This window comes from Manacus candei, unplaced genomic scaffold, assembly GCF_025592945.1.
Source record: "Manacus candei isolate 608988 ecotype Guabito, Panama unplaced genomic scaffold, ASM2559294v1 h1tg000011l, whole genome shotgun sequence".
Taxonomy (NCBI): Eukaryota; Metazoa; Chordata; class Aves; order Passeriformes; family Pipridae; genus Manacus; species Manacus candei.
In genome coordinates this window covers 3828733-3856687 of record NW_026138059.1, presented here as the reverse complement: position 1 = coordinate 3856687, position 27955 = coordinate 3828733, and the positions used below count along the sequence as shown (strand labels likewise).

The 27955-nt window shown below is 37.9% G+C and overlaps 1 protein-coding gene across 6 annotated transcripts in view; it reads left to right on the top strand.

The window, feature by feature from the left end:
• Positions 1–24356, top strand: part of LPIN1 (lipin 1) — a 78724-nt gene extending 54368 nt beyond the window's left edge. For all 6 annotated transcript variants that reach the window (XM_051778290.1, XM_051778289.1, XM_051778293.1 and 3 more), the window contains 11 exons: positions 705–798; positions 3173–3242; positions 5029–5121; positions 6469–6542; positions 8494–8638; positions 10298–10446; positions 12000–12086; positions 14472–14624; positions 17740–17854; positions 19874–19977; positions 20827–24356. In XM_051778290.1, coding sequence (XP_051634250.1) covers positions 705–798; positions 3173–3242; positions 5029–5121; positions 6469–6542; positions 8494–8638; positions 10298–10446; positions 12000–12086; positions 14472–14624; positions 17740–17854; positions 19874–19977; positions 20827–20986 — 1244 coding nt within the window. In that variant the 3' untranslated portion in view covers positions 20987–24356. The remainder of the gene's footprint in view (positions 1–704; positions 799–3172; positions 3243–5028; positions 5122–6468; positions 6543–8493; positions 8639–10297; positions 10447–11999; positions 12087–14471; positions 14625–17739; positions 17855–19873; positions 19978–20826) is intronic.
• The last annotated feature ends 3599 nt before the right edge of the window (positions 24357–27955 follow it).

Sequence of the window (27955 nt, the reverse complement as noted above, 5' to 3'; positions counted from 1 at the left end):
ATTGGTATTTTTATTTCCTGATAGTGCTATGTTTTGTATCAAAATAGTGTTAGTGGTGCTTTTGCCACTTGGTATAGTATATAGCTAGGAAATTCACAGCTGTCATCAGGAATGAAAAGGTGGTCTGTAAATGGGGACACGAGGATAGAGAGTTGGAATGCTTAACATGAATTCCTGTCCCAACTCCAATTTCTTGTGTAACTTTTAAGTACATCACCTACAATACTCTATTCTTTAAACTTCCAGTGGCATAAGGAGAAGATGTGTTAAGACTTACACTTCCTGCAGTATTGTGGCATCATAAAATCATATGAGCCTAATGCTACACTGATTGCTGCTCAGAAACTTTGTATTAAAACATTTCAAATATACTGTGATTTATTGGAGTCATATTGTTATCTGAATCACTTGTAAATTTTATAACTTTTCTAAAAGGAGGTTTTCCTCCCTCATAATTACATCCCTGAGTTTTCACTTAGATTGTATGTTGAACAGGAAGGACACCCAGAAGCAAAAAAAGAAACCCTCAGCATCTTCTGAGAGTGAGAGTCTCTGAACCACTTGCTTCCATATTACAGTTAAATTTCAGCACCCTCATAATGAGTGTAAAACCTATGTACCTGAGAGATGCCAAGAGGTTTAGGTTGGCCCATCTCAGGCATCTATAAATGTGTGCTTTACAAATGTAACTTTTTCCCCCACAGAGGAATTCTTAGAACATGCAGTCACATATCAGCAGTTTGTGGACAATCCTGCTATCATCGATGACCCTAACCTTGTGGTTAAGATTGGAAATAAGTAAGTATATTTCAGAAAAAAAAAAATTTCTGTTGTAACAAAGACACTTCTGTGGCACTTCAGTGCATTAGATCAGTTTAGCCATAGCTGAAAAACAGGTTTTGAATGTCTGTAGCTTGGATTCATCCAGAAAGATTCAATTCCATGGTGAATTCAGCCCCTTCTAGTTACCTTTCCTCCATTAAACTGAAAGTAAAGAGCGGTTTCAAATGACCTATTAGAGCTAACTGACACAATTTGAATTTCAAGAAGCTGCTATTAAAGGCTGATAGTATTCACACTCAATTGACAGAGTAAAAATTAAATATGATATGAACTTGCTAAGGCTTGCCCTGAGCCAGTTTGAATAATTAATATTTGCAGGGATGTGTCAGTCTGCTTGCAGTCACTCAGTACCCAGCAATTTTTTTGTATGTACTGAATATTACTAATATACCTGTCTGGAGGCATTGCTTTTCAAGACTTGTCAAACTTCAGCCACTGAGTATGAGACTTACATTTCTGCAAGGCTAAGATTATTTCATGTTTATATTGCCAGCAGCAGGGCAGCACTGTCGTCTGTGCCATATGCAGATGCAGCTATTTGAAGGATTCTTTAACTTAAAACCTTACACCTGGCAAACAGTGTTAGAGGATAGAGGAGACATCATGGCATTGTGCTGCACTTAGAGGTTTGGCTACCCTTAGTCACAGACATTGCCTATGCAAATCTCATGTACCAGGTGATAGTTTGTACTGTGTATGTTATGGCCTCTTACCTGACCCTCTCTGTGCTCTGAGGTGAGTCATTTCCTGCTTCCCTGACAGAGTCATTTGGATTTGATGATAGTATTTACCTGCTTACTGAATGTGTTGGGAATAAAAGAGTGCTTAGTGAGGATCTTACTGTCATATTCTCTGAATGTTGTGTGAGCTTCAGCTTCCCTAGACAATGGATACTGTAATTGTCCTACTGTCTGTAACAAGAGTTGATCCCTGTTCAACATGTAATAGCAGAAGCTTGACATTCTACAGACTACAGCCCTTGACTTTTATGTAGTTCCTTGATGAAAAAATGGAAAAACTTGTAAAAAATGTGGCTCATGCTGTGATGAGGTATAGTAAGGACATTAGCTGGATGGATGGTTGCCAGAGTGTTGTGGTCAATGGCTCTATGTCCAGGTGGAGGGTGATAATGAGCAGTGTTCCTCAGGGCTCTGTCTTGGGACTGGTGCTCTTCAGTATATCAATGACGTAGACTGTGAGATGGAGCACACCTTCAGCAAGTTTGCAGATGACACAAAACTGAGTAGTGCAGTTGAATCAACAGAAGGAAGGGATGCCAGCCAGAGGGACCTGGACAAACTTGAGAAATGGGCCCATGAGAACCTCATGAAGGTCAACAAGTTCGAATGCAAGCTGCTGTGGCTGGGTCAGGGCAATCCCAGGCATGAGTACAGATTGGGAGATGAAGTCATTGAGAGCAGCCCTGCGGGGAAGGACTTGGGGGTTCTGGTGAATGAAAAGTGGGACATGAGCCAAAAGTCTGTGTTTACAGTCCAGAAGGCCAACCACATCCTGCACTGCATCCAAAGCAGTGTAGCCAGCAGGTCAGGGGAGGTGATTCTACCCCTCTACTCTGCTCTGCTGAGACCCCACCTGCAGTGCTGTGTCCAGGTCTGTCGTCCCCAGCACAGGAAGGACATGGACCTGTTTGAGCAAGTCTGAAGGAAGGACACAAAGGTGTGATCAGAGGGCTGGAGCACCTCTCCTATGAAGACAGGATGACAGGGGTGGGGCTGCTCAGCCTGGAGAAGAGAAGGCTCTGGGGAGACTTCATTGCAGCTTTTTTCTGCTTCAAGGGAGCTTAGGAAAAAGGAGAGCAACTTTTTACATGGGCTGATAGCGATAGGGTAAGGAGGAACAGTTTTAAACTAAAAGAGGAAAGATTTAGATTAGATGTTAGGAGGAATCCTTTACTGTGAATCGCTGGAACAGGTTGCCCAGAGAAGTGGTGGATGCACCATCCCTGGAAGTGTTCAAGACAAGGTTGGATGGGGCCCTGAGTAACTGGTCTAGTGACAGGTGTCACTTCCCTTAGCAGGTGAGTTGGAATTAGATGATCTTTAAGGACCCTTCCAACCCAAACCATTCTGTGATTCTGTGATGACTTGAGGAATGTGTGACAAATACCCTTTCTAAAGGGTCTAGCTTCTCTTACATACCCTGAAAAGTATATGCCATAAATACCTGTGGAATAAGATGGGTCTGTTATTACTAGTGCAGGCCAGAGTTTGACCTGTGTTTCATGGCTTTTACCTGCCAGGTGATAAATACGAAGTAGATTGTCAATTGGGATTACAAAATGCAGTAATTATCTCTCTTGTGTGCCCAGGTACTATAACTGGACGACAGCTGGTCCCCTTCTGCTGGCAATGCAGGCATTCCAGAAACCTTTACCAAAGGTGAGATTGAACATGAAGATTGGTAAGAAGAGGAGTTGTGAAATTATGCCATTGATTAAGGGAGGGAAGAGGGTTGTTGTACAAGAGAACACAGTACTATCTATCCACACGTAACTGTTTGTCTGGCCTATGCTAAGGGCTAAATAAGCCGGACTAAGTTTGGTTTGTGAATATGTTTGCCTGCCAGGCGATTACAACTATTTTGAAGAAGGAAAACTTCCTTTTTTACTTTGTTAATATGGATTGTAAACATAAATTATGTTAGCCCATGTTAGTGTTTGAGAAAAATCATCTATGAGTGTGGAATTCACTGTGTTCATATTTTTTTTTTAGTGGTTAATGTGTATTCTGAAGGCTGATAACTTTTTAGGCAGTGCAGTTTTAGTTTAGTGGAGAAACGGGTATTTATAGTTGGAGCAATCCGTATGATTGGGAAGATTTACTTGGTTGAACTGTACCTCTGAAACTAAAATTACTCCTTTATGCTACCAGTCATCCTACTGGTTTTCATGACTTGTTATTTAGAGTTTTGATTTGTGATAGTTATGAAACTAAGGAATCAAAATACTAAGATACTTTAATAAAACAGACACTGTGAAGTGATTGAAAACTGAAGTTTTTGCAAAAAGAAATCACCCATGTTCTGCAAAATCGACTTAAATGCATGTCTAATTTTAAGCATGTGAATTTTCTCACTAAAAGTCAATAGGACATCTGCTTGAAGTTATCAATATGTTTGAGAACCTCTTTAAATTGTAGCTGTTGTTCTCAGTGGTGGCATTCCATTCTCAGTAGCTCCATCTACTCCCTGGTTTTGTTATTTTGTTTAAAAAGCTGTCATTTGCTCAACTTTATTCCTCTGTAATTTCTTTTTTGACCTCATATACTTTAAATAATACAGTGGAGAGAACCTAGGGAAAAACTGAGAAAAGGGGTCCACTCATTAGCTGAGTGAAACCTCCTCCCTTTACTGCTAAGATTTCTTTGAATTTTTTTCAATTTTTAAAAAATCACTAATGAACATCACAGCTTTCTTTTGGTGACTTTGCTTACAGTGGAAGCTAGCATCTCAGAAAGGGAGTGGCTAAGCTGTTCCAGGGCATACCAAACCCTGTGACCACCTTTACTATAATATTTTCCCTTTTCATCTTTTGCTTCTCTCTGAATGAAAGAATTCAGCTCTCCTTGTTGCAATGCATAAGGCTCTAGTCATTATGGATATTGAAAGAAACTTCTCTACTTATGTCTAGTATATAGAACCAATGAAAAGTAGCCAGGGTTTGTAAAAAAACCCAATTCTAACATTGTCATAAAAGCTAGTAATGTCTTTCCTTTTTTTCTAAACTGGTGATTAATGATGAACTTTGCAGTTATTTTTAAATGAGAATAGCCATCTTGCATGTCAGTTTTTTACTATTTTGCATGACAGCTCCTTCAGAAAGTGATTTTTTTTTAACATATAATTTGTACTAAATAACTTAAAAACAGTAGGTTCTCCATTCTAGACATTATACTAATATCTCTTTATGCTTTTTTTCTTCTTTGATTTGGTTTCTTTTTCATTTTCCTTTTAAATATACCATAAGTATTCATGCTTAAGTTACTTCAGAGCAGCTCTGGATACCATTAGATTTTGCTTTAGTAGAATGTATGGTCCACAGACAGTATGTTTACTTTTATTCTATTTATTATCAGTTAAAATTGTGTGTTTGGCACTTTTTCATTTACATATATCAGGTTGTCCTTTGTTTTGGGCCTTTTTTATGTTACCATCCATTTATCACAGGCAACTGTGGAATCTATAATGAGGGACAAGATGCCCAAAAAAGGTGGAAGGTGGTGGTTTTCATGGCGTGGGAGGAACAGCACTATTAAAGAGGTAAGTTTAAGAAGCAAGCAAGAGTTTCTTTTTGGTTGCAATGGGAAGGCTGGGTATCTCCTAATTCATCCCTCAGAACTTTACTTCAGAGAGCAACTCAGTAGTCCATTTGACTAAGGATATAGACATTAAGAGATATTTAAACATGGTTTGGAGTCTGATTTCTTTTGACTTCAGAAAGCTTTGGATCAGACCCTACCTGAAACATTTGACTGAAGAGTTTTGGTTCTGCCTTTATTTTTATAAAGAAATCTGAGGCAGTATTATCTAATCTAATAAATCTCTTTTTGGGAACCTAGAATCAAATAGTTGTGCCACTAATTTAATGTTTTAACGCAGATGACCTACCTTTCTGCAGCTTTCTTTTGATAGCTGAGGAGCAGACATATTTATGAGTAGTGTGAGCTGTAAAATTCAGCAAAACCTAAGATGGAAAACTGACTATATATATTAGTTTGAAAGTCTTCTGGAGTTTCTTTTCAAAGCATTAAAAGTTTGTGGTAACAGTCTTAAAGCCATGGATGAACATTAAAGCATAGTGAAAAAACCAAAGCTTTATATGAAATATTGATCTCCTGTCTAGACATATTTAATCTTTAAAATTTTCTAATAAAACCTCTTCATATTAATTTATTCTACTGAAGCATTAGTACTTGAGGGGAGAAAATGACTTCTAATAAGATTTTATGGTTATGCCTCAGTCAGGAACTTCTTTAGCCTTGAAATAACCATTGTACTGATCTGTGGGTATGGGCTTCAGAGTATGAGATTTTAGTTTTGTAGTTGTTTGAAGTTTTTAGAATTTACCTCTGGAAGTATTTGGTTATCTCTCGAGTTGTAGAACTATTCACTATTTAAAAATCTTGTGGAATGACAATCAGTAGTGTTCAGGATCTACTCAAGAGCAGTTTGGAGAGTTTTATTGGATTAAAAATTTTAATGATTCTATGAAAGGGAATTGCATTTTTTTCCATCTCCAGAGTCATACTTTGCTTTTTCAGGTGAAATCTAGCTATTTGAGGTGTATGAACTGAGTAGTTATGGAGTTGATCCCAGAACTTCAACAGTACTAGATGTAAAATCTGATATTTCTCTACTTCTTCCATGCAAAACTAAATCTCAATTACTCTCTGGGTTTTATATTTTCATTTTTTAGGTCTTTGAACAGCCTACATTCTTTAAGGAAACCATGCGATTTTACTTTGCCTACAAGCAAAGGAAACAAACATGCTGTTGATTTTTTCCAAGTTCGTACAAGACAGAGTTTGATTTTCAAGTGTTTTTCTAGAGACATTTGCTTTCTGTTCAACAGGAGATGCCTAGCTACTCATACTTGTGTTTTTACAGGAAACAAAGCCAGAGCAAGGTATGAGTGAGAGTGGACTTACAGAAGACTCTTCACAGATGAGCAGGGCAAACAGGTATCCTCAAAATTATCTGTACCTCAAATAAGCAAGAATTACCTTTTAAAAGTGAAAGCACCTCATATATTTTGATCAAAGAAATAGTGTCTCAGTGACATAAGTTTAGTTTGTTACTAATTGCACAACATAAGTGCAGATAGGAGGCTGCAGACTTTGCGGGTGCACCCTGGCATTTCTGTGGTTTGGCTGGCAGCTCTGTGGCACACATTCCCATTTCAAGGGAACATCACGGGTGAACCCATGTTTTTGTCAGATCCCAGTTGCTAAAATTTTCAATTTACTTGGCTTTATGGCCTGACCACTTAAATTGTTCCTGCATATTTTGGGAAGTTCAGGGGCCTAAGACTTTCCAGAGTGTTTTTCACAGGTAATAGCCATGTTTTCTGTTACTTCTTTCAGGGATTGCAGGAGTTTCTTCCTTCTTGTGCTCCAAACAAATCACAGTGTATAGCCAGAATCTCACCTTTAGGAAGGTTTCATAAGATGAGCTTTAACTTGCTTTGGAGGGATGAGTTACCCAGGAACAGTTCTTCTACCTTGTCCCTTTTCTGTGCTTACAGATCTTAGTGTAAAGGCAGCTCATCTATGTGCTGTCCAAACTTACAGTTGAAAAGTGCCAGATTCAGATATTCTCATTATGTTAAGTTTGGGAATCACCTTTCTGAAACAAAAAGTCATTAGCTGTTGTTCTTTCTGGTGGTCAACAGCTGCAATCCAGGTGAATGGGCTGGAAGGAAGATTCCTCATTCTGTAGGAGACTGGCTGTTGTCTCTGTTTCCTCTCTGAGACTGAGAGCCGTGGAATAAATCAGGAAGGTTGATTTTACTTTTAAGGATGACACATGACATTTAGGTCTGTTTCTTACATGGTTGTTTGAAGATAAGCTTTAAAGTGGGATTAAGACTTCAAGCAGACTAGATTCTGAAATTGGTATTCTTTGTTTAAATTTTAACTGGCCTTGGATGTCTGTAATTAAAAATTTACTGTTTGCCATCACAATGTGACAAGTGGGATGTAGAGAAAAGCTTTTGAGATGAGATGTCACAAAGGATAAAATAGGCTTTTAAACGTTGCTAGTCACAACATACAGTACCTTGATACTGGGTCAAGACTTCCTAACATCAAACAATGTCCAGGTGTGATTGCATAAGAGGCCAAATGCTGATTGTTTTAAAGATAAGATTTGTAGGATCCGAAAGAGTATTTTACCTTCTGCCTACAGTCATAGATTTTTTTTTTTACTGTAGGAAAACTTTTTCTCTGAAGAAAAATACCCTTAACAAATCTCTCAAAAATGGTTGTACCAGAAAAAAAAGACCCAACCTATACCAGTGCATATTTAAACAGAATAGTGTGAGGGAGCTCAGGTTTTATGACTTTTCATCATTGTATCCTGAATGGGATAATCCTGAGAATTCTGGAAAAGAATAATCCAGTGAGCTGAACTTGGTCAGTGAAAGAGAAAGATGAGTTACTTTCTATAATAAAATTTCCACCACCTGCATTTCTTTTTTATTAATTTTTAAATTCTTAGGGGAAAGAGAGAAGGGGGAAGAGAAAGCCAGAATAACAAATGCATCTCTCTTCTCCTGAGAACAGAGGATATTTTGTAGTTATAGTATCTGGTGGGTATTTTTTTTTTTTTTTACCACTATGAGATTTTTGAGTCAATGCAGCACATTAATTTATATTTGTTAAATTTAAGTAGTGAAAACAAGTGAATGACTAGAGAAATCCAACTATGAATAATGGGGAACATGCATGAATGAAAATTCAGTGCTTCATTGATATATTCAAAGGCATATTGTGAATGACCTCCTGTGAGACAGTACTTGGAAGCAGAGAATCAAGGACTTACTTGGTGACTCACTGTTAATGCATTTTTAATGGATACTGAGATGCATTTACTGACATGATAACATCATTTTCTGTGTGTGCAATGTTCCAGAATAAAAGATGAATCTTCTTCAAGCGATGAAGACCCTAGAGCTGCCAAACAAAACCTTGGGTCATTACAAGCCAACTCCAATCATCTCTCATTATTGTCTGGAGTCAGTTACAAAAAATCACTTCGACTCACTTCTGACCAGCTTGTGAGTTAATTTTACATCCTTGTCCTAAATGTCATATCTAGTGCAATATGAACCACATCGTTATTCAGGCTTGCAAAGCTTAATTACCTCTCACGTCTTCCATTTAATTCTCTCTCTTGTTACATTTTAAAAAAAATCAACTTTTCCTTTCTCTTTTATATGCTAAGCATGAATGTTGTTCCTTGCAGCAAGTGCTGGCATTCAGAGGTGGGATCCCATTTAGAAAAATGTCAAAATTAAATTCCAAAGTATATATTTTTCACCTGTGTAAAAGTGTACTGGAGCCACATCATTTTTTTGTAGTATATATAATGTGTATATATACACATTATATATAATACATATACTATATATATATATATATATATAATACATATTATATATATATATATAATACATATACTATATATATCCTTTTCTCCTTTTCTCCTTTCCTTTCCTCTCATTCATAGGCAGACAGTCACATTTTGCATAAATATACTTTTCTGTTAATAACTTCTAAAAGAGCTGCTTGTGAATTTACCATGAGGCCAGACTATTAACTGCTTTGAAGCCATTTCTTTTCCTCTGTGACAGAGGTGTTTTGACTAATAGTGACAAAACTGTTTCAGTTTTGTGTTCTGTACATTTCAATTTGATCTGGAAAAATGGGCTACTTCAGGCAAATACTTTTTGTCATCTTATCTACAGGCAGTCAATTTTCTGAAGGAAACCTACACAAGGTGTACAACGTTAAACAGCCCATTGCTCACTGCCTGGATAATTTGTAAGAAATACAGAATTTTTCCCAAGAGGTAGATAGCATGTGTTGGTAATTTTCTGTAGCAAACAGAAAGCAAAGGTGGCATAAATATATTGGTACATTTCGGTTTCAGAAACCTTGCAGAAATTAACTGAAGCTAAAACTGCTCTTAAATTGTTTTCTTGATGAAACAAGAAAACAGTTACCCATCAGTTATTCTTCATTCCCACCTCCTTTTCACTTTTTTACTAATTGTAAAAGAATCATGAAAGATAACTAAGAAAAAGATACACTTAGAGTATTAAATTCCTACAGGTTTGGGGAAAATGAACAGGTAGGTCCACAAATAAAGTCAAATCAATAATCTCTTGTCCAGCATGTAACTGAGTAACACAGGAAACAGTGAAAGTCAGCAAAGTGGGAGAGTGAAGGATATTTAGTGGAGACTGAAGGGTAATAGGTCATGTGGTGTGAGAGGTAGGTTATTGTATGAAAGAGATGAAATACCACAGAACACAAATCCCCATATAAACACTCTTAATTAGAGTTTATGGAACTACATGTTACTCACATGCCTCTGCATGTGTATCTATATCTCAGAATAGAAAACCCCCAGAGATGGTCCCTATTCCACCATTTGTTGCTGTTTATGTGAACATCTGGGGATTTTATTTTTTTTAAATATACCTTAATTGTGAAACAGATTTTTTTTTAATTTACTTTGTTCTGTTCTATATATCAATGCCTAATATACACAACGGAGGACAAACCTCCGCTGTCCTTATTTAGACCACAGCTCTGCTGAAAGCAGTAAGATTCAGTGTGACCAAGGCAATGATCATCTGTGGCTTTGTGTTTGCACTGTGCCCATTTCACATGCTCAGTTTGTTGATCATCTTGCTGATAATGTCTTGCAGAAAAGCTTAAAGCTCAAGAATGGCCCCAACGATGTGACCTTTAGTGTTACAACACAGTATCAAGGCACTTGCCGCTGCGAAGGCACCATTTACCTATGGAATTGGGATGACAAAGTTGTTATTTCTGACATTGATGGAACCATTACACGGTAAGTTCATGAACAGGGAGAGACTTTACCTGCAAGGACAAGTTGCTCTTTAGACTAAAGGCAAAAATAATTAACAGGGAATTCTAAATCAGAGAATCATTACATTCCAGCGTTTTCTGAGGGTATTTATTTTTTAAAAAAAATTTGGCTATCAAACAGTGCAAGAATTTTTAGCTGAATTCTTAATAAAGATACATGCCATATGTTCCCATTATTTGTCACCTATTGGTGTTTCATGATAGTATTTACAGTAGTATTGGAGGACTTTCTACAAAATCCTGACTTTTTTGCTGCATGACACTTACGAAGCACACTTGCTGCATTAAAAAGAAGAAACATGAGAATTTTGTTTTAAAAGAAATTACTAGGGCATTCCAATGAGAGGCATTACTGTTATTTAGAAGACAAGACTCCAAAATCAATGTCAGAATTAGAATCTGATGGAAGGTTTCAGATTAGTACCTTGGATAAAAACCCAGAATTTTGGAGTGACCAAAATGATTCACTGACTCGCTGATTTTTATTTAGTTAGTTATTTAAGATTGGGGAAAACAATTGTGTGTGAAACAGAGGAAACACAAAAACATTGTCTTTTTAAGTGAAATGCTTAGATTTTGTTTTTAAATCAATTTATTTCAAATGAAACTTAGCTTTATGTAATGAGAAAAAAGAATGAGGAAAAATAATTTCCAAGAGTAATCTGGGAGGAACTAAAATACTTGATTTAAACTGAAACTCTCTTCCTTCTTGTGATTTATCCATTGTATTGCAGACTTCTTTTTCGGTGTAAACTTTTGGTTTTTAAGCTTCAGTAAAGTTAATGGGATCTATTCTTCACTCTGTTGTTGAGCTGCCCAGAGTTACTTAATCACTTCACCTTACAATACCAGTGCAAATCCACCCTAAACCGCTGCCCAATGTTTTTCCCTCTACGATGCAAGATATTCAGGGTGTGGACTTCTTGCTGTGTATCTGTACAATGCTTAGTCAAGCAATGTGTCTGTTTGCACCATTTGTTATTATACTGTAAATAATTTTCTCATATAAAGCAGGAAATATATTGAAACCAGAATAAATATTTCAAAATACTTCATATGTGACCAACTCCTGGCTTTATGTGGAGAAGTTTGAAGTAAACTAGAATGTGACTTATCTCATGCTCTCAATTTCCCATAAACTTCCCTTATGAATATATGTGGTTTATTTAGAAACTATTTAATGTAAATCTGAAAAGGTATGCTTAGTACTGGTGGCCTCCTGCATGTCTGATTGATGGCCTATGTGCTGTAATTTCCATGTTACCTTATGGGTTACAAGCTTATCTATCTTGGGGCACAAGAGTAATTAAAACAGTGTGGCCAAGGATGAGCACATCAATCTGTCTCAAAAGAAAGGGGAATAAAATAATCCTCCTCTGATTATGATCAGTACCTTACAGAAAACATTATTTTCATTTGCTGCTAGCCAAGAAAGCTAGGGGGGTTTGTGTTATCAACTGTTATTATAAGTGTTGAGTTTTTTCAGTTCAGTTATATTGTTTTTTCTCTATTCAGGTCAGATACTTTAGGCCATATTTTGCCAACTCTTGGCAAAGACTGGACACACCAAGGGATTGCAAAGTTGTACCATAAAGTGAGCCAGTGAGTATTCAGTAAATCTGTTCATGCATCTGTGGCTTGTTTGTGTTTATTTATTTGCACATAAAAATTAAAATTTCTCTTAAGTTTCTCTTAACCTATAAGGGTAAAAATTTCATCAGTATCTCATCACTTCATTGATGCTTACACAGTGCAAACATCTGCTGCATGGTGTCCAGAGCAAAACCTGCTTTGTGATACCAAAAGCAAAAGCCCCCTATCTATGAGTAGTGATTGCTCTTCCAACCATCCCAAACAGATACCTACAGTTAGTTCCAAAGACTGTAGTAATTTGAACGAGTTATGCAGTTGCAGCATGTAATTTTTTAATACTGATGATTATACAATTAATTTTGTTATTCCTCTATACAAGTGTTGCTATTCCATTGTTAAATTGAAATGTTAGGAAGGATCAGTCTTAAAATATTTTTGTGCCATTGGTTAATTTTGAGAGTAGGTGATAAGTAAACATTGCTTAAAGTACAATTTAAAGTTATTGAAAGTCAGTAAGGCATATACTGTGAACAGCCTAAGGAAAAGGCTTTAACCTGGCAACACCAGTTACTGTATTATAATCCAGTAATTGACCTGCACTGATGCCTGTTGGTCCACAGTGATAAATAGTTTCCATGCCACTGGAGGAGGTAAAGGATTGGATTCATCATGTTTAGGTGTGGCTTTTGCATTCTCCGTAATCCATGGAAAAAGGTGGGCATCTTCAAAAAGTAGCTCAGTACACCTGAGATCTAACCGTGTTTAGAAAAAAATAATTTTTCCCGTTAGTTATTGAAGAAATATTGGGCAACAGTATATCAGCTGTGCTCTAGGTCATTTAATGTCATTAACAAGGAGACTGTCTGGGTATTACCTAGAGCAATATATTCCAAAAAATTTGGGATGTTTTCTCTGATGAATATGAACAGGAGAAAAACAATCAGACAGTACCAGCTCACATGGGGTGATGTGTGGGAATGCTTCTAGGTGAGCAAGGCTGGTGCAAAAGTACAGGTGTACTGTTGGTTCCCTTGATACATTTTACAATGTAGTCAAGCCATTGTGTACACTGGAAAGACAAAGACAGAGTATGGTGAATTTTGTAATTATCCACTGAGAGAAAAAAGGAAATGAGGAAAAATTAATTAATGTCTGAATGGGATCAGATAAAGTATCTGATTTTAATTTTTACAAGGAGAATTACTGATTGCTGTTTTCTTTTATTGTATTAAAGTCAACTTTTCTTAGATATTCAGATTACCATAAATGTACCTCTGGTACACATCACAACTGTCCTTTTAGTTAATCTGATTTGTTCTGTGTGCTAGGGTTATGCTAAGGTTCGTTTATTGCTTTTTGTTTTACATGGATGATGAATTATAAATTATGGATGATGAAATCTAATTATACCAGAGACACTTGTCTGTGTGTAAACATACGTGTACACAGAAAAGACAAGACAGCCTGGGAATTCACATGCTGAGTTCTGTGTATAAGCTCTGCATTACATTTGGTGAAAATGTTAATTAATTTTTTTAATTGCAGTTGTTATTTCTGTGCCTGCCAGCACTGTCAGTTGTTAGGGCTTTGGTGATCATAAACATAGGGGAAAAAATAGATTTGAGTCATGTTGGTTTTCAAATTACTGAGTTAATTATGTAGTGGCTGGATATTACAGCTGAACACCATATAAATGTTCAGTAGTTAGATCTAATGACCATGCGTGCACTGAATACAATATTTCTGTATTTTATGAACAGCAATTTCTTTATAGGAATTGGAAAGTAAACTGCTATTAAGTTGAACTAGTATCAGATAGGACTCTCTTCTACCATGAACAGAACCAAAGGCAACCTATGACTTCTACCAAAACTTATTTCAGTGTCAAGTTAAGGATTACTTCTCATACTATATTTTGAAGTTCAAATATGTTTCAACTTGAAGTAATATGTTACTGCTGCACATAAACTAGTCTGTTTTTGTAGAGGCCCAAGAGGCAGGAATGCAATACTGTTATTAAAACAAAGGCCTATACACCATTATCTGTTTTATGCCAAGTGTTTTCATCTTCACAGATGTCATTTCAGTTAATTCTAGGGACAATGGTTCTACCATGCAGGGGTAGATAGGAAACCACAAGGATTCGTAAGTCATGAGAAGAGCAGAGATAAATGACCCCTCTTTAGGTGCAATCACAAAATGCAGTGGAACTAGATAGGTTTTAATTATTCAGGTTTCTGGCATAAATGTTTTTATTCCTTTTAAATCAAGTTACGTTAAACATAAGTCTGTTTAATAGTCATGACTTGGTTAATGTAAAAGTAAGCCCCAAAATTAATGCTTAAATACCTGCTTTATTTTTACAGTAGTTTCTTCTTTTGTATCTGCTCACAGAAATGGATATAAGTTTTTGTACTGCTCGGCACGTGCTATTGGAATGGCAGGCATGACCAGAGGATACTTGCACTGGGTCAATGAACGAGGAACTGTGCTGCCTCAGGGACCAGTGTTGCTGAGTCCAAGCAGCCTGTTCTCAGCTCTTCACAGGTAATGCAATTTTGCTTTTATGCAGAAAGCAACTGCAAGGTTGGTGGAGGCTGAATTCTCAGCTTTTTTAAATCGGAGTGCTTGAAATAATTTATGATTTTTTTTCTTACATATTGGTGCAAAATTTCACTAAGAAGAAATTTTGTTAGAGAAAGACCAAAGTTCAATAGATAGTTAATAGATGGTTTTCTTAGTTTATGTCTTAGATGTATATTGAGGCAAGTCTATGTTCTCTGTTTGCCAATAGCTACTGCTTGATGACTTCATGTGTTTAATATTCATTCATTCATGGCTAGTCTTCGCGAACGAAGATTTGGGGGAGGGCTCTACCCACATTTGCTGCAAGTGCTCTGGTGGCTAAAGAGGCCAATGCAAGATAGACAAGTCCAGTTGCAAAAGGCACAGCAGAAAAACTCCTTGGATGGTATCGGCAAGACACAATTCTTTCTGCGTTGTCTTTTCTCCTTGAGAGTGATCCTGCGTGTGTTCTCAAAGGCATCAGCAGCGTTATAGATGGTGTGTCTCCATACCTCCTGATTGGAGGCCAGAGTAGACCAGTTATGGTGATCAATATGGCCAAGACTGAGATGTTGTTTCAGGGAGTCCTTGTATCTTCTCTTTGGGGCTCCTCTCTTGCAGCAGCCGGTGGCAAGTTCACCGTAAAGCACAATCTTAAGGAGGTGGTGGTCCTTCATCCTTGAGACGTGCCCTGCCCAACGCAACTGTGTTCTCAGCAACATGGCCTCAATACTCGTAGACGTGACAGTTCGTAGGCAATTAGGGCAGAGTGATGCTCAGGACATCCACTATCTGCAGTATCAAGTATGGTTCTGATGTTCCAGCATGCGAGTGCCAATTTGGGTACACCTTTGAAGGCAGGTGTATGCCTTTGTCTCTTAATCTTTGTTTGACCACAATTAGAAGATGCCCGTTGACTGTGGTTAACCAACCGGGTGAAGGTGGAGATGAGCTTTGTTTAGGCCACCTTTTCTGGGCCCCTCTCCGTGTGGAGCAAGCAGTGCTGTCCTTGAAAAAGGCTGCTTGGTCATTCAGGGTGCTGCCCCAAGAGACTGTCATCTCTGGGGTCAGTCTCAGGCGACCAATGTCCTGAACCACCTGTATGCAGACTGGAAGTCTGCGGCTTCCAGTGCACCTTTCACCTGCCATTTCGACCCTCACCTGTTGCTACAGGGCTTTACAAATGTGGATATAACCTTCAGGCCTGTGCAATGGATTTTTTAGGTGAGATGCAGCATGCGCAGAACTGGACCCACCCTTTCATCCTAAGGTTCATCTGCCAGGGCCGAGTGAGCTTGGATGGTGGCAGCGCGGTCCTCAGGATGTAGGTTTGATTAGAGTGACCTTCTCTTAGATGGATGGCCTTACAGGGCTAAGCGAGCTCCATCTGCCCGGGTTTGGAATCAGAGTTGTCCTTCTCCTGGGATGACTGCCAGGAGGCTAGGCTGCCCATGAAGATATTTTAACTGACCCTTCAGTTTTGACCTTTCTGGCATGGGAGACCCTGCTGAAGGCATGTACCTTCACCAGCATAGCTCACAACCTCATAGGGGGTGTTTAATATGGTGTGTATTTAGCTATAGAAGAAATGTGGACGTTTTAATAGCAATCCTTCTTGTCTTGATCTGTAAGGTGTTCCAATTGACATAAATATATTTTTGTGTGAGATGATTTCTTAGTGGGTTTTGAAGAAATTTATGTGAAAATGAAATGAACTTTTTATGTGCCTGACTGCACTGTGGAATTCTGTGTGAACAGTGTTAGCTTTTCTAGGTGTCGAATTGCAATAAGTGAATAAGAATAGCACAGATTATGAATATCATACCTTCTTCCTAATTCAGTGAAGCATGTCAAGTGAAAATATTTTAAGCTAAGTTAAAAGCTGCTGTGACAGGATATATTTCATTAGAATTTTTAATGGAAGGTTGTTCAGATGTTCTCCTGATTGAGTGACATGCTACAGGCAATCTTACCAGTCACGTTCTAAATATAAGAAACTGTGGAGGTATTATTGTGCACTTCTCAGACTGATTAAACAATAAATGCAGTGAAAAGGTAGTTACTGTTATCTTATGCTCCTCATATCTAGAAATACATTTAAAGTGATACTATTTTTGGTATCTTGTTTAGACTAAAGAATGCCCATCTTTCAGTGTACACTGTTGTAACTGCTGTGGTGTGTGGGCAATAAATTACTGCATTGTTATCCATAGATTTAATTATTCTAGGTTTGAGATCAGGTGTATGCAAGGAAAGATAATTTTATTTGTCTATTGCACATTCTCAAACTTTGATTTATACACGGATCTCCTGTTCCAAAGGGCTGTTTTACTCCTATGAACTTTCTATACCATTCATATCTTCCTTGACATATGTGTTGGTGCTAGGATCTGGGATTCTGAGCTTCTTAAGCACTTTTGTGTCATGCTGGCATCTTCCTATGTTATGGGAACTCCAGACTCTGCCACCTGCTCAGTCTTCTTGCCAAGAGAAGCTGTTGTGAAAGGGCTTTTGCCCAGGGATGAGATAACTACTGTGTTCATTAATGAATTTTATATTCTGTAAGGAGAACTGAAGAGAAATAGAAGATTTCTTTATTCCTTAACTTTTGTTAATTAGCCCTGATGGAGGATCCTGACTGTAGAAGTATCTTAACAGGCTGAGTTGCTTCTAGCACATATGGTGATCAGAGTCCTTTTAAAAATAAAATTTAAAAAAAAGCGCTATACACAGTGAGGGCTAATGTGATCTGTGAATCATTCTGCAGTTCACAGGAGGCAGTTTATTTGATGACAGTTTATGCCTCAGAGGGCTTGATTTAGCTACTCCTTGTAATCCACAATCCTTGCTCAGTAACCATCTTTGCAATGTAGGTTTCAATAGAAGTTCCCTTGGATTTATTTACTGTGCCCATTATGTAAGCTTTGGAATGCTTGGGTTTTGTCTTCATGAGCACTCTGACTTCAAAAAGAAGTAAGAGAAGAGTGGGTGCTCTGTATCAGTATCCAGCTAGGCAAAAATGTTGAATAAAGAAAATAAAATGTTTTGTTCTGTATTTCATGTGTACTTATTCAGCTTCCCTTTTTTATAATTTCAGGGAGGTTATAGAAAAGAAGCCAGAAAAATTTAAAGTTCAGTGTTTGACAGACATCAAAAATTTGTTTTATCCTAACACAGAACCCTTTTATGCTGCTTTTGGAAACAGACCTGCTGTAAGTAATAGCTGAATTTATTTCTATTGCAGAGAACAGAAAGGTTGCTGTTATTTCATGGTTCTGTTGCATTAGAGCCTAGAAGCTGTAAATGAGAGTTAAGAATATTTTATTAGGCCCTGTACTAAGGAAAATATAAAGATTCTTCAAAAATACCACAATGTAGGATGCATGGAAGAACAGCAAAATAACTATGTTAGATCTGCATAAATTGGCAGTTAATCTTGTGGTGAAACACTGATCTCCTTTAAATGCACACAAATACAGTGTCAGTGAGATACCTGTGGACACATAGAAAATATTTCAGATTAATATTGGTAGGACTTACACTTCAGACTCTGAGTACACTCAAAAGACCTTGGATGTCTCATTGAAGTCAAAAGTTTCTACTTTGTATGGAAAGTGATAAGTTTGACATGGAGAGGGGAAGATAGATCTCTGTCACTTATTTGGAGACTGTATCTTTGGGCCATAGATGGCTCTCACTCCTGCCCTAGGCCAAAGAATAATTTTATGCATCTAGAAAAGGAAACAGTCTCAGGAGCCAGGGCAGAGGTGGGGACCATGGCATTTCTTTATCCCTTCTTTAAAAGCATTATGTCAGAGGTGACAGGAGGTCCTCACTGTCCAATTGCTATATTAAATTGTTATATCCTACACAGCTTAACTTCTGTTATCAAGATACCTTTAAACATATGATTCTGAAATAAGTTTTTAAAAACTTTTATGATTTTGTATTATGGATGAATCTATTTCTAGTTCCATTTTTTGAACCTCAGGGAAATAAAATAGAATAATTATTTTCATTCATATTTGAATAAAATTTCAAGTAAAACACTAAGTTAATTTTTCTGAAGTGATTGCTAATAATTCACTTCTCTGATTGCTGCCAGTGTACAGGCTTCAGGTATGTGATGTGCCACTGGCTTTGTGAAAATCAAGATCATAGCTTTCTCAATTTTCTACTCTGCTTGTTTTGGTTTTGCTTTTTTTTTTGTTTTATTTTTCCAAGAACAAACTCTGGGAAATTTTTGTACTCACAGGTCTTACAGGTGTAGACAGTGCATGGACTGCCAGATTGCTGAATTCTTGAAGTGACTGCTGTTCACTTTTGTTCAGTTAATTTTTTTGGAACAGTCTTTACGATGTAGATATAAAAATAATCTCTGTATCTTCATTAACATTCCAGTTTTTTTCACCACCTTGGCTTTTAAAACCATGATTTATATTAGCAAAATGGAAGGTTATTTTTACTCTGATCTTCTGGGAGATATTTTCATCTTTGGTTTTGTCAAGCTTTTCTTCAGAACAGATCAAAACCTATTTATTGCTTTCCTTAGCAATCTGGACTTCTTAGAAGACATTCTTAATTCTTACTTCTAATTGTACTTCCCATAGTTGCATCTCCATTACCTGCTGGGGTTCACTGCTGCTATTTTGGCATATATTTCTCGCTTTCCCTTCTTTTGCTCTTGCTCTGACATGGAGCATGGTACAAATCTGAACTCAGGAGCTAAGAGATGTTTCCAGGGATTTTAACGTAGACAAATTTGCTATGACTTCCTTTCGTGACCTTGTCCTTAAAAAACAATTCTTCTTTTATGTGTCAGTTACGTTTTAACCTCTGTACACTAGATACACAGTACAATGCACTCAGGAAATTAAATACTCTCTGAGAAAAAAAAAAAAGGTGCTTTTACACCAAATATCACTAGTTTTTTATTGAATGTTATTGTTATGTCAAAGGAAAGTTATTGAAAAAAATGACCATGATTTTGATTAATAGTTTTAACAGATCAATAGATTAAACTGAAGTGGCAAACTCTTTGCCTAGCAGCAAATCGTGAGTTAGATTTACCTCATTTGTAACATAATGGAGAATATCAGGTACACAAGAACTAAGTAAATTTAGTACCAATACTTTGTGAATATGTTCTTCTGTGTAATATATTCCAGCAAGAATAAACATTATAGTGCAAAGATAGAATCATGATTTCTCTTTTTTTCTTTTCTTTTTAGGATGTTTATTCATACAAACAGGTGGGGGTTTCTTTAAACAGGATATTTACAGTTAACCCCAAAGGAGAACTTATACAGGAGCATGCAAAGACAAACATCTCATCGTAAGTAATCTCTTATCCCTAACATCTTATGGACTAAATTAATTTGCTGTGCTAATTTGAGACTCAAGTTGCCCAAAGATCCATTCAATTTTAGTAATGAAAGATTCCTTAGCATACTTCAAAGAAAACATAAAAAATTTGGAATAAAATACAGACTTTCCACTTTCCTTCAGTTAAGCTGACAAAAGGATTTTTTTTTCTGTATTTAATATAATATATCCCATCTACTTTAATCATGTAAAAGAATTTTAAGTGTATGATTTAGTCTGCATAAAAATGAGACTCACTAGTTTACTGAAGCCATCTGTCTTTTCATGGCCTTTTCAAATTTCCTTTTTCTGGAGCTCCTATCTAGAAGAGCCAGAAAACAAAATCTGAAGAGAGGGCTGAGTGCTTCCAGCAAGATGCTCAGGCACTGGTAGCACCTACCACTGGAAATGGCGTTTAGTAATGTCAAGAGTGTCCTTAACTGAAGGGGAACCATATATATAGGTATAAAATAGGAATAATCAGTTGAGCAGGGAACTGCTTGAGCGAAGCTAGACAGAAATGGAGATGCAGAATGTGGTGCTTGAGTATTTGATCAGATAATCTGGGTGTAAGATGGCATCTGTTTCTTACTAGGTAAGTATAATTTGTTAGAATTAATGGATTAGAATGAATTTCTTATCTGAGCTGTGAATCCTTTCTGGAAACTGTTCACCAAAATTGAGTTTAGTTTTATTCCTTTGAGGAGGGTGACTTGTCCACCTTGTCTGTTGGTAGTAGTCATGCCTCACTGGTTGTGGACTTAAAAAAGTTCAAAATAAGATGATCTGAAATGGGTCTTTTTATTTGTTTGTTTTCCAGCTATGTCAGACTCTTTGAAGTGGTAGATCACATTTTCCCTTTGCTAAAAAGAAGCCATTCTTCAGACTTTCCTTGTTCTGACACCTACAGTCAGTTCACCTACTGGAGAGAACCTCTGCCACCGTTTGAGACTCAGGATGTACATCCAGCCTCGTCTTAACTGCATCTCCAAACCCTTGGCCTCTGCTCAAAGAATGAGTTGGCTTGTATTGACGGGACAGCAGGTGGCTTTTGCTGTTGACAGTTCACCTGGAATCTGTGATGTTGTGAGCATTGTATTCTTTTGCTGTGAGCACACTTAGAAATGCTTTTTCATATTTAGTCACGTTTCCAGACAAGAGGAGTCTTGCTGGGAATAGGAGTTGCATTTCTAGGTCTTCACCTGGCTCCTCAAATTGTGCCATGCACTTTCATTGTGTGAGGTCAAATAAAAGTGAACTAATGTTGGAGTTGCAGTTAAATGTGCCATAAGGTTGTAAGGTGGTTCCATGTCTGTTCTGCATCACTGAAGCCATCTTTCATCTCGTCAGAACCGCTTGCCAGTAAGGGAGCTGAAGGTGCTCACCGTTCCTGACATCGTCTGGTGACACGGACGGGGGTTGCAATCCATACATCAAAATTTTTCTCTCTGAAGGAGCAAATGATTCTTCCCATTTCCCCTTGCTTGACCAACAAACTGTTTGTTTAAGAGTTAATTACTGGTCTAGATCCTCACTGATATACATCAGTATAGCTGTCAAAGCCAGTTGAGCCATGTTGATTTATTCCAGCCTGTTTTGACATGGGATATTTCTGAGGAAATAAATTATGTGTAGTCTAAATAGAAGATAAATGAAATAGGATGGCCAGATTCTGCCAGTCTTTTTCAATTTGAGAAGTATCATGCTTCAAGAGTAGCTATTTGGATCAAGGTAAGTGGGCAAGTGGAAGATACAGGCTATACTGTGCGTGGTGCTCACATTACTGAAGTGGGTGATTTTCAGTAAAGGCATTTTACCCACACAATGTGCTGAGGTTCAAGATTGTTACTGAGCCAAGAACACTGAGGATTTTGTCAAAATGGAATAGTTTTATTTGAAACATTACTTTGACTAAAATGTGACTTTTGATGCCGGTGAATGATGCATCTCAGGTTTTTACTGTATGGATTTTTTTGCTTTGTCTTGTAGTGTAAAAAATGGATACTTTTAGTGCAATTTACTCTTCTTTAAGGTAATGAACTCTCCTCTTTCATATTTTTTTTCCTTATTTATCCAGACACAAACTGTAGTTATTTTTTTTTGCTACCTGCTTTTGACAGCCTTAAGACTTAAATATGCATGCTAAAAGCAATACTGCAGATCAGTTGATGATGTTTTCCAAATGGTCTGCCTTTACACAATGTGGTAGTTCAAATGTGGACTTCAAGTGCTCACATGCCAAATGATTCTCAAATGTGCTTGTAGTTAGGAAAGTAACTTTTTTTTTGCTTCTAAAATATAGTGAAAAGTCTAATTGTTCTGAAACACTGAAAATGGCAGCATGGGATTCTATGTATATTGTATTTCAGTATGGCTAAACCCGTGGTTCACAAGCTGTGGTCTCTGCCAGCTTGTGATCTCTGAGACTGTGGTACGTTTTACAGCTGCTTTGTAGTTTTTTCAGTTAAGAGTTTAATAACAGGAAGGCAGAGTGGCCCAGGAGAAATTTTAAGATATGATTATGGTTGTTAATCACCCAGAAGTTTTGGAATGGCTGCTCTGTATCACATTTCTTCTGTTACAACAGACTCTGGTTTTGCATGTCAAGAGTGATGGCAGTGTAGATGGGATGGTAACTGTACGAGGGCTTTTCTAACTTTTAGTACTGCAGACTTTATCTGGTATGTCAGTGGGCCAATTTATGATTTTTCTCTGTGCCTTCAATAGTAATAAATATAAGTGCAATCCTTTACACAGCTGCAGTGTGCAGTGGTGAGCACTCCCTAGGTCTTCCTTTCACATGAATGCTTCTGCTTCAGGCAAGATGCATGTCCACTTTGGAGATACCAGGATTAGACACAATGAGGAACAAATGCAGATTGATTGTTCTCTCTTGGAAGTTTGAAGAAAATGCAAATATCTTTTTACTTAAAGATGGAAGAAATGTGGGGTGGATTTTCTGAAAGACAGTCGATGGGGATTGCAGGTTGCCAAACTGAGATAGTTGTGTCTCTAAATATAGCCCCATGTTCCTTTAAGTGTCTAATAATATTTATAATTAATGATTGAATAAATCGATGAATGTCCTAACTGCATCCTATTTAAATTCAGTTTTGGTAAAGGCCTATTTCAAACCATTTGTTATGTACAATAAACCTAACTAACCCTTCTCTTCAATTAGAGGCTGCCAGTTTTGTCGTATTTATCCTTAACAATAGTAAAGATCAATTTTCCTAAGATATTACACACAGCAACTCCCAAAAGAAAATATGCTCCCTGAAAATTCTCCACAATTAAACGATGTGATATGTTTATTTATAAATTAATAAATAGGTAATCCAAGGTTGTTTGTCGCCATTTGTGTTTCAAACCAAATGATAGTGTGAATAAGGGTCTGTTTTAGTTCTGTCAGACTGTAGCTGTGGTGAAGTGCTGGTGCAGGTAACCCTGAGATGCTACAGAATCTGTCCCAGAGCTTTTCAAGACTTGGTTAAACAGGGTTATAGCTGACTTGATCTAGTGCTGGCAATCATCTGCTTCAAGGATGAAGTTGGACTGCATGACCTCCAGGGGTCTCTTCTGACCAACATTTCTGCTTTTCTGTGACATTAAAGCCTTACCACTGACATGCTGTGTACCCCTGTGTATCCGAAAGTTGAAATATAGCTGAACAGTGTCAGAAATGTGTATTTGTAAAATGTTTATCAAATTTGCTCACAAAGAGACACTTATGAAAATCAAGGGTTTGACCTGCTAGAAACATCACCATACTTTTCCAGAAAGTATAAGACGTTTTGATTTGGTAGCTGATTAATTTTAGCATAATATTTAAACTGCTTTGTTAATTCCTATAGAAGAAAAAGGGATCGTTTAACGAATTCCTACTCTTTCTGTGAAAGAAAAAATACCAACCTTGTTTGCAGTGTAATGCTGGGTTTTGTTACAGAAAGAATATGCCAACATAAGTATGCAGACACATTAAATCACACTACATTCAATTCATGCAATACGCAGAAACTAGTATATGCAGCAGTGAGGAGTGACTAATGTTTATTTTCTTCAAGCTGATGGCCACACCACTCCAGCTGGGTCATGAGAGGAAAAGAATACCATTAGTTACGTTGAAGATAAAATGTTACTGCTGTAATTTGGGGAGGGAGGAGAAAGAGGGTATTGGGTATTTTTATTTATAGATATGGATTATTATTATTTCAAAGCCTATTTATATACAGTATTTACTCTGTATATGTATGTGCTACTGCAATGATGAAAATAATTTTAACACTTCATTTTGATCTGAATGCAACAAGGGTAGAAATATATATTGTAATAAAGGCAAATATAAATTTTTTCCTGACTTTTCTATTTTTCTGTATCCTTTGACAATGGCAGAGTGCTTTTGAAGAACTACTGAAACCTGTAAAGTGTGGCTTTTGTAGCTCCAGTCTCTGTTACCTGTTTCTTATTGGAGATATCCAGTGTAACTTGCACTATTTTTGCAGTTTGGCTACAATGTTTTACCCTGAACCTTTTCAAATGCAAAGAGTTTGCTGATAGATGGGACCAGGGTCTGGTCTAGCTGTTTTGGGATATGAGAGCAGCACTTTGAAACCAAAAGAAACCAGACAGGAACTAGAGCAAATTGGAGCTGCTGGGAATCCAACCCACCCCAGAATTTTTTTGAATCTTTGTTTCGTGTAATTCCTAGTGTGACCTAAGCAAAAACTAGCCGTCTGTTTTGAATGGAGATGTTGTCACTCATGGCAGTGAGACCAGATAGTCTATTTTTTTGTGTCTTTTTTTCTTTCTCCTCTTCTTTGACATTGACCATTCTGCTGTGGAGAAACCAATACCCTTTTTTTTATCTACTGTCCCTGAGAACACAGAGCTGCCTTTTTCTCCCACTGCCAGGTTTGCTGAGCAAACTGTCTGCAGTGTAGTGATGCTGCCAGGCTTGTGTGTGCTGGTATGAAAACAAAGATGTTAGGGGTTGATAAGGCTCTGCGACATCTCAAGTTCTCTGTTAAAAATACAAAAGCAGCCGTATTTGGGCAGCCTGCAGTCACTGCTTCTTCAGTCTTCTTTCTCTATTTTCCATGTGTCTCTTGCTTGTATAAACATTTACCCTGGAGCTCTGGAGACAGACTTTGAAATGAAGGTGCCCTTTTAATCTGAAGTCAGAGAAATGGTGCTTTTGCATCAGCAAACCAAACTTTATAAGGACATACTCATTGCTCCTGGAATATCCCATTAACACTAGAGGTACAACAGTCTGAGGGAGGAAGTTCCTGAGGAGGGAAGAGTATGGAGTTAGAGTTTTTTTGACGCCGTGAGTAATGTAGGGAATATTTCCAGAATACTACGTGTTTGTCCTTATAAATAAATATGCATTGCATATGCTATCAAGTACCTCAGGATAGTTCATTGCAAGAGGCAGGCAGAAGATGGCTTGTGCTGAGATAGTGCCTAAAATTATTATTATAACTTTCAGCTCTTCCATGAAGGCATAAAAAGGGAAGTCTGAAGGTTGTTCTTAGTATGTTTTAATTTGTTTTGTTTTGTGGGTTTTTTTCTTTTCATAGAAGTCCAGCAAAGAATGGTGGCGAATGGAATATACTCACAGTGCCACAACCTTAGATAGTCCCGACTCTTTTTCTTGCAGTAAAATACAACCCCTCATTCTCTTCTGTAGCATGTTGGAGATATGCAATGAAAGGGTTGGTTGTACATCAGAGGCAAGAGACTGGCTCTAAGGAGCACCCAGCAGTGGTGCTGAGGAATTACAGCTGCTGGATGCTTTGGGAAGAGATCTTCATTAAGACCTTTCCAGTCATTGGGATGTGAGGGAGAAAAGTAAAGGTAAAATGAGAAATTAGTTTTCTTCTAGGAGGAACTTGAAAAAGGGAACAAAACCAGAACAAATGGCTAATAGCACCTTCTTGTTCCTACCCTTGTGCTGACCCTGGGTGGTACTGGGTCAGGTGCTGAGCTCCGCCTTTTGCCCCTTAAGCAGCGCTGCCTGAAATCCCACGTGTCTGCGCTGCACAGAAAAGGTGAGAAAGCCATTTTGGCTTCATTTCCCAAACAGAAGGGAATAACACTGAACAAAAGGAAATCTATACTCAAGTGTCCAAGGGACACTGCTAAGAGCAAAACAAAGTTGCAGTTACAGCTAAATTTTAAGCTTATGTAAGGACTAGGGCTTCTTTATTATTTCATGAACTTGGGAAACAAAGTTTTCACCTGCGGTATGTACACCGCTGTGGTACCATGCGTGCATCCTTTTAATATGGCTTGCTTCAGTGAATAAATACAGACATCATCATTTTTCACCCTATTTAAGCAAGTGTTTAACTCATCCCTCCCTGAGCTGAAACTTAGGCATGTTCTTAAGCACTTTGCTGGATTAAGCTAAGTAATTCCAAGAAAACTGTGTGCTGGGGAGATGCAGTTTCTGAGCTGAAGAATTGATCTGGCTTTACTAATGGTTACCCTTGGACTGGTTTTTAGCCTCCAGCACTGTCAGGTGTTCTGCCTATTGCCAGCAATCTATTTATTGATACAGGAAATCCATTTTGCCTTGCCTTGCTTTTAATGAGTTTTGCAAGCAAGTGGCCCCTTCCTGTGACTCATTCTGTGTTTTCTGAGAGGGAGATTGTGGTTTTAAGTTTCACGTTGGAAAGTAACCGCTGTGTCTGCTTTCCTTGTCTGCTGGAATCTCAACAAGAGGAATACGTTTTGGAACAAAGAGATGTAAATGGAGTAGAACAGTTCATGTTTCTTTGCAAAATTGTATAAACATCCTTCTTTTAGGGACAGTTAAAAACACTAGTGCAAAGTGAAAATAAGTCATGTTTTAAAATAGCGGCTTTATCTTAGAACATTGCTGTTAACACGGGCAGAAAAAGACATTTTTCCTGGTATCTCTATATGTGTTGGCTCTTTAATTTTTGGATATTTATTGGCTATAAATCAAACAGTGGAGGCCTTTCTCTGATTTTACTGACACAGGAGCAGCTCCATTAGCATCTGAATGGCTGCTCAGATATGGACAGTTACAATTGCCATCTGAAGTGTAAATAGCAAGAGCTACAGATTTCCATCGAATTCATGATCCCTCTCATCCCTTTACAATACTGGAGCCAAAGAGGTAGGAGATGTGGGTGTATTTGTTTCTGAGTTTTGCCAAAAATATGGTGGCGGAAGGGCAGAATCCTCAGCAGGCTCGGACCGTTAGCACTGAAAACTTAGATTTACGTTAAAAACAGCCATAAATACATCAAAACCAATGACCAGGACAGTTTCCATTCCCCATTGCTAGATACAACTATTTATATTTTGGGCTCAGTGGCTATGTCTGTGCAGACAAATCACTGCCCAATAAAGGGCAGAGGTTGTTTTTAGGCACCCTCACCAACGGGCTCGCTTGGCGAGTGTCCAACTGCTTGGCTGCCACATAGGGGAATTGCTGGCCTCTGCTGACCCTCAGGCCGTGCCCAGCCCTTGCTTGGATGAACACTGGTTACCCTGGCTCAGGTCATGCTGGGGACCTTGTTGTCAGCATACTGTGTGCCAGAGCTGGGGCTTGTGCCCTGACACTTTGCTTACGTGTCTGCGCTGTACCTGGGAAGAGCCAGATCTGGGGTTTGGGTCTGAGCTGTAGATCCTTTCCTTATGCGTGTCCCAGCTGGCTGGGTAATGAGATATTGGGGCCTCTCTTTCTGGAGGTTTTGGTATGCGCTGGGCTCTTCCTATGCCTTAAGAAGGTGCTTCAGTTCATCTGTAGTTCAGTTGAATCTCAAGAGGAGGCACTCTGGTCCTGAACTGCTTTCACCTCTGTCTGCTGCAAGCCTGTGCAATATTAACCTATGTTAGGGAAGCTGCAGTTCTGCAAAAGGCCAGAAAAATCTAAAAGCTCAGCTAGCACAGGCTTCTTAGAGTTGAAGTGT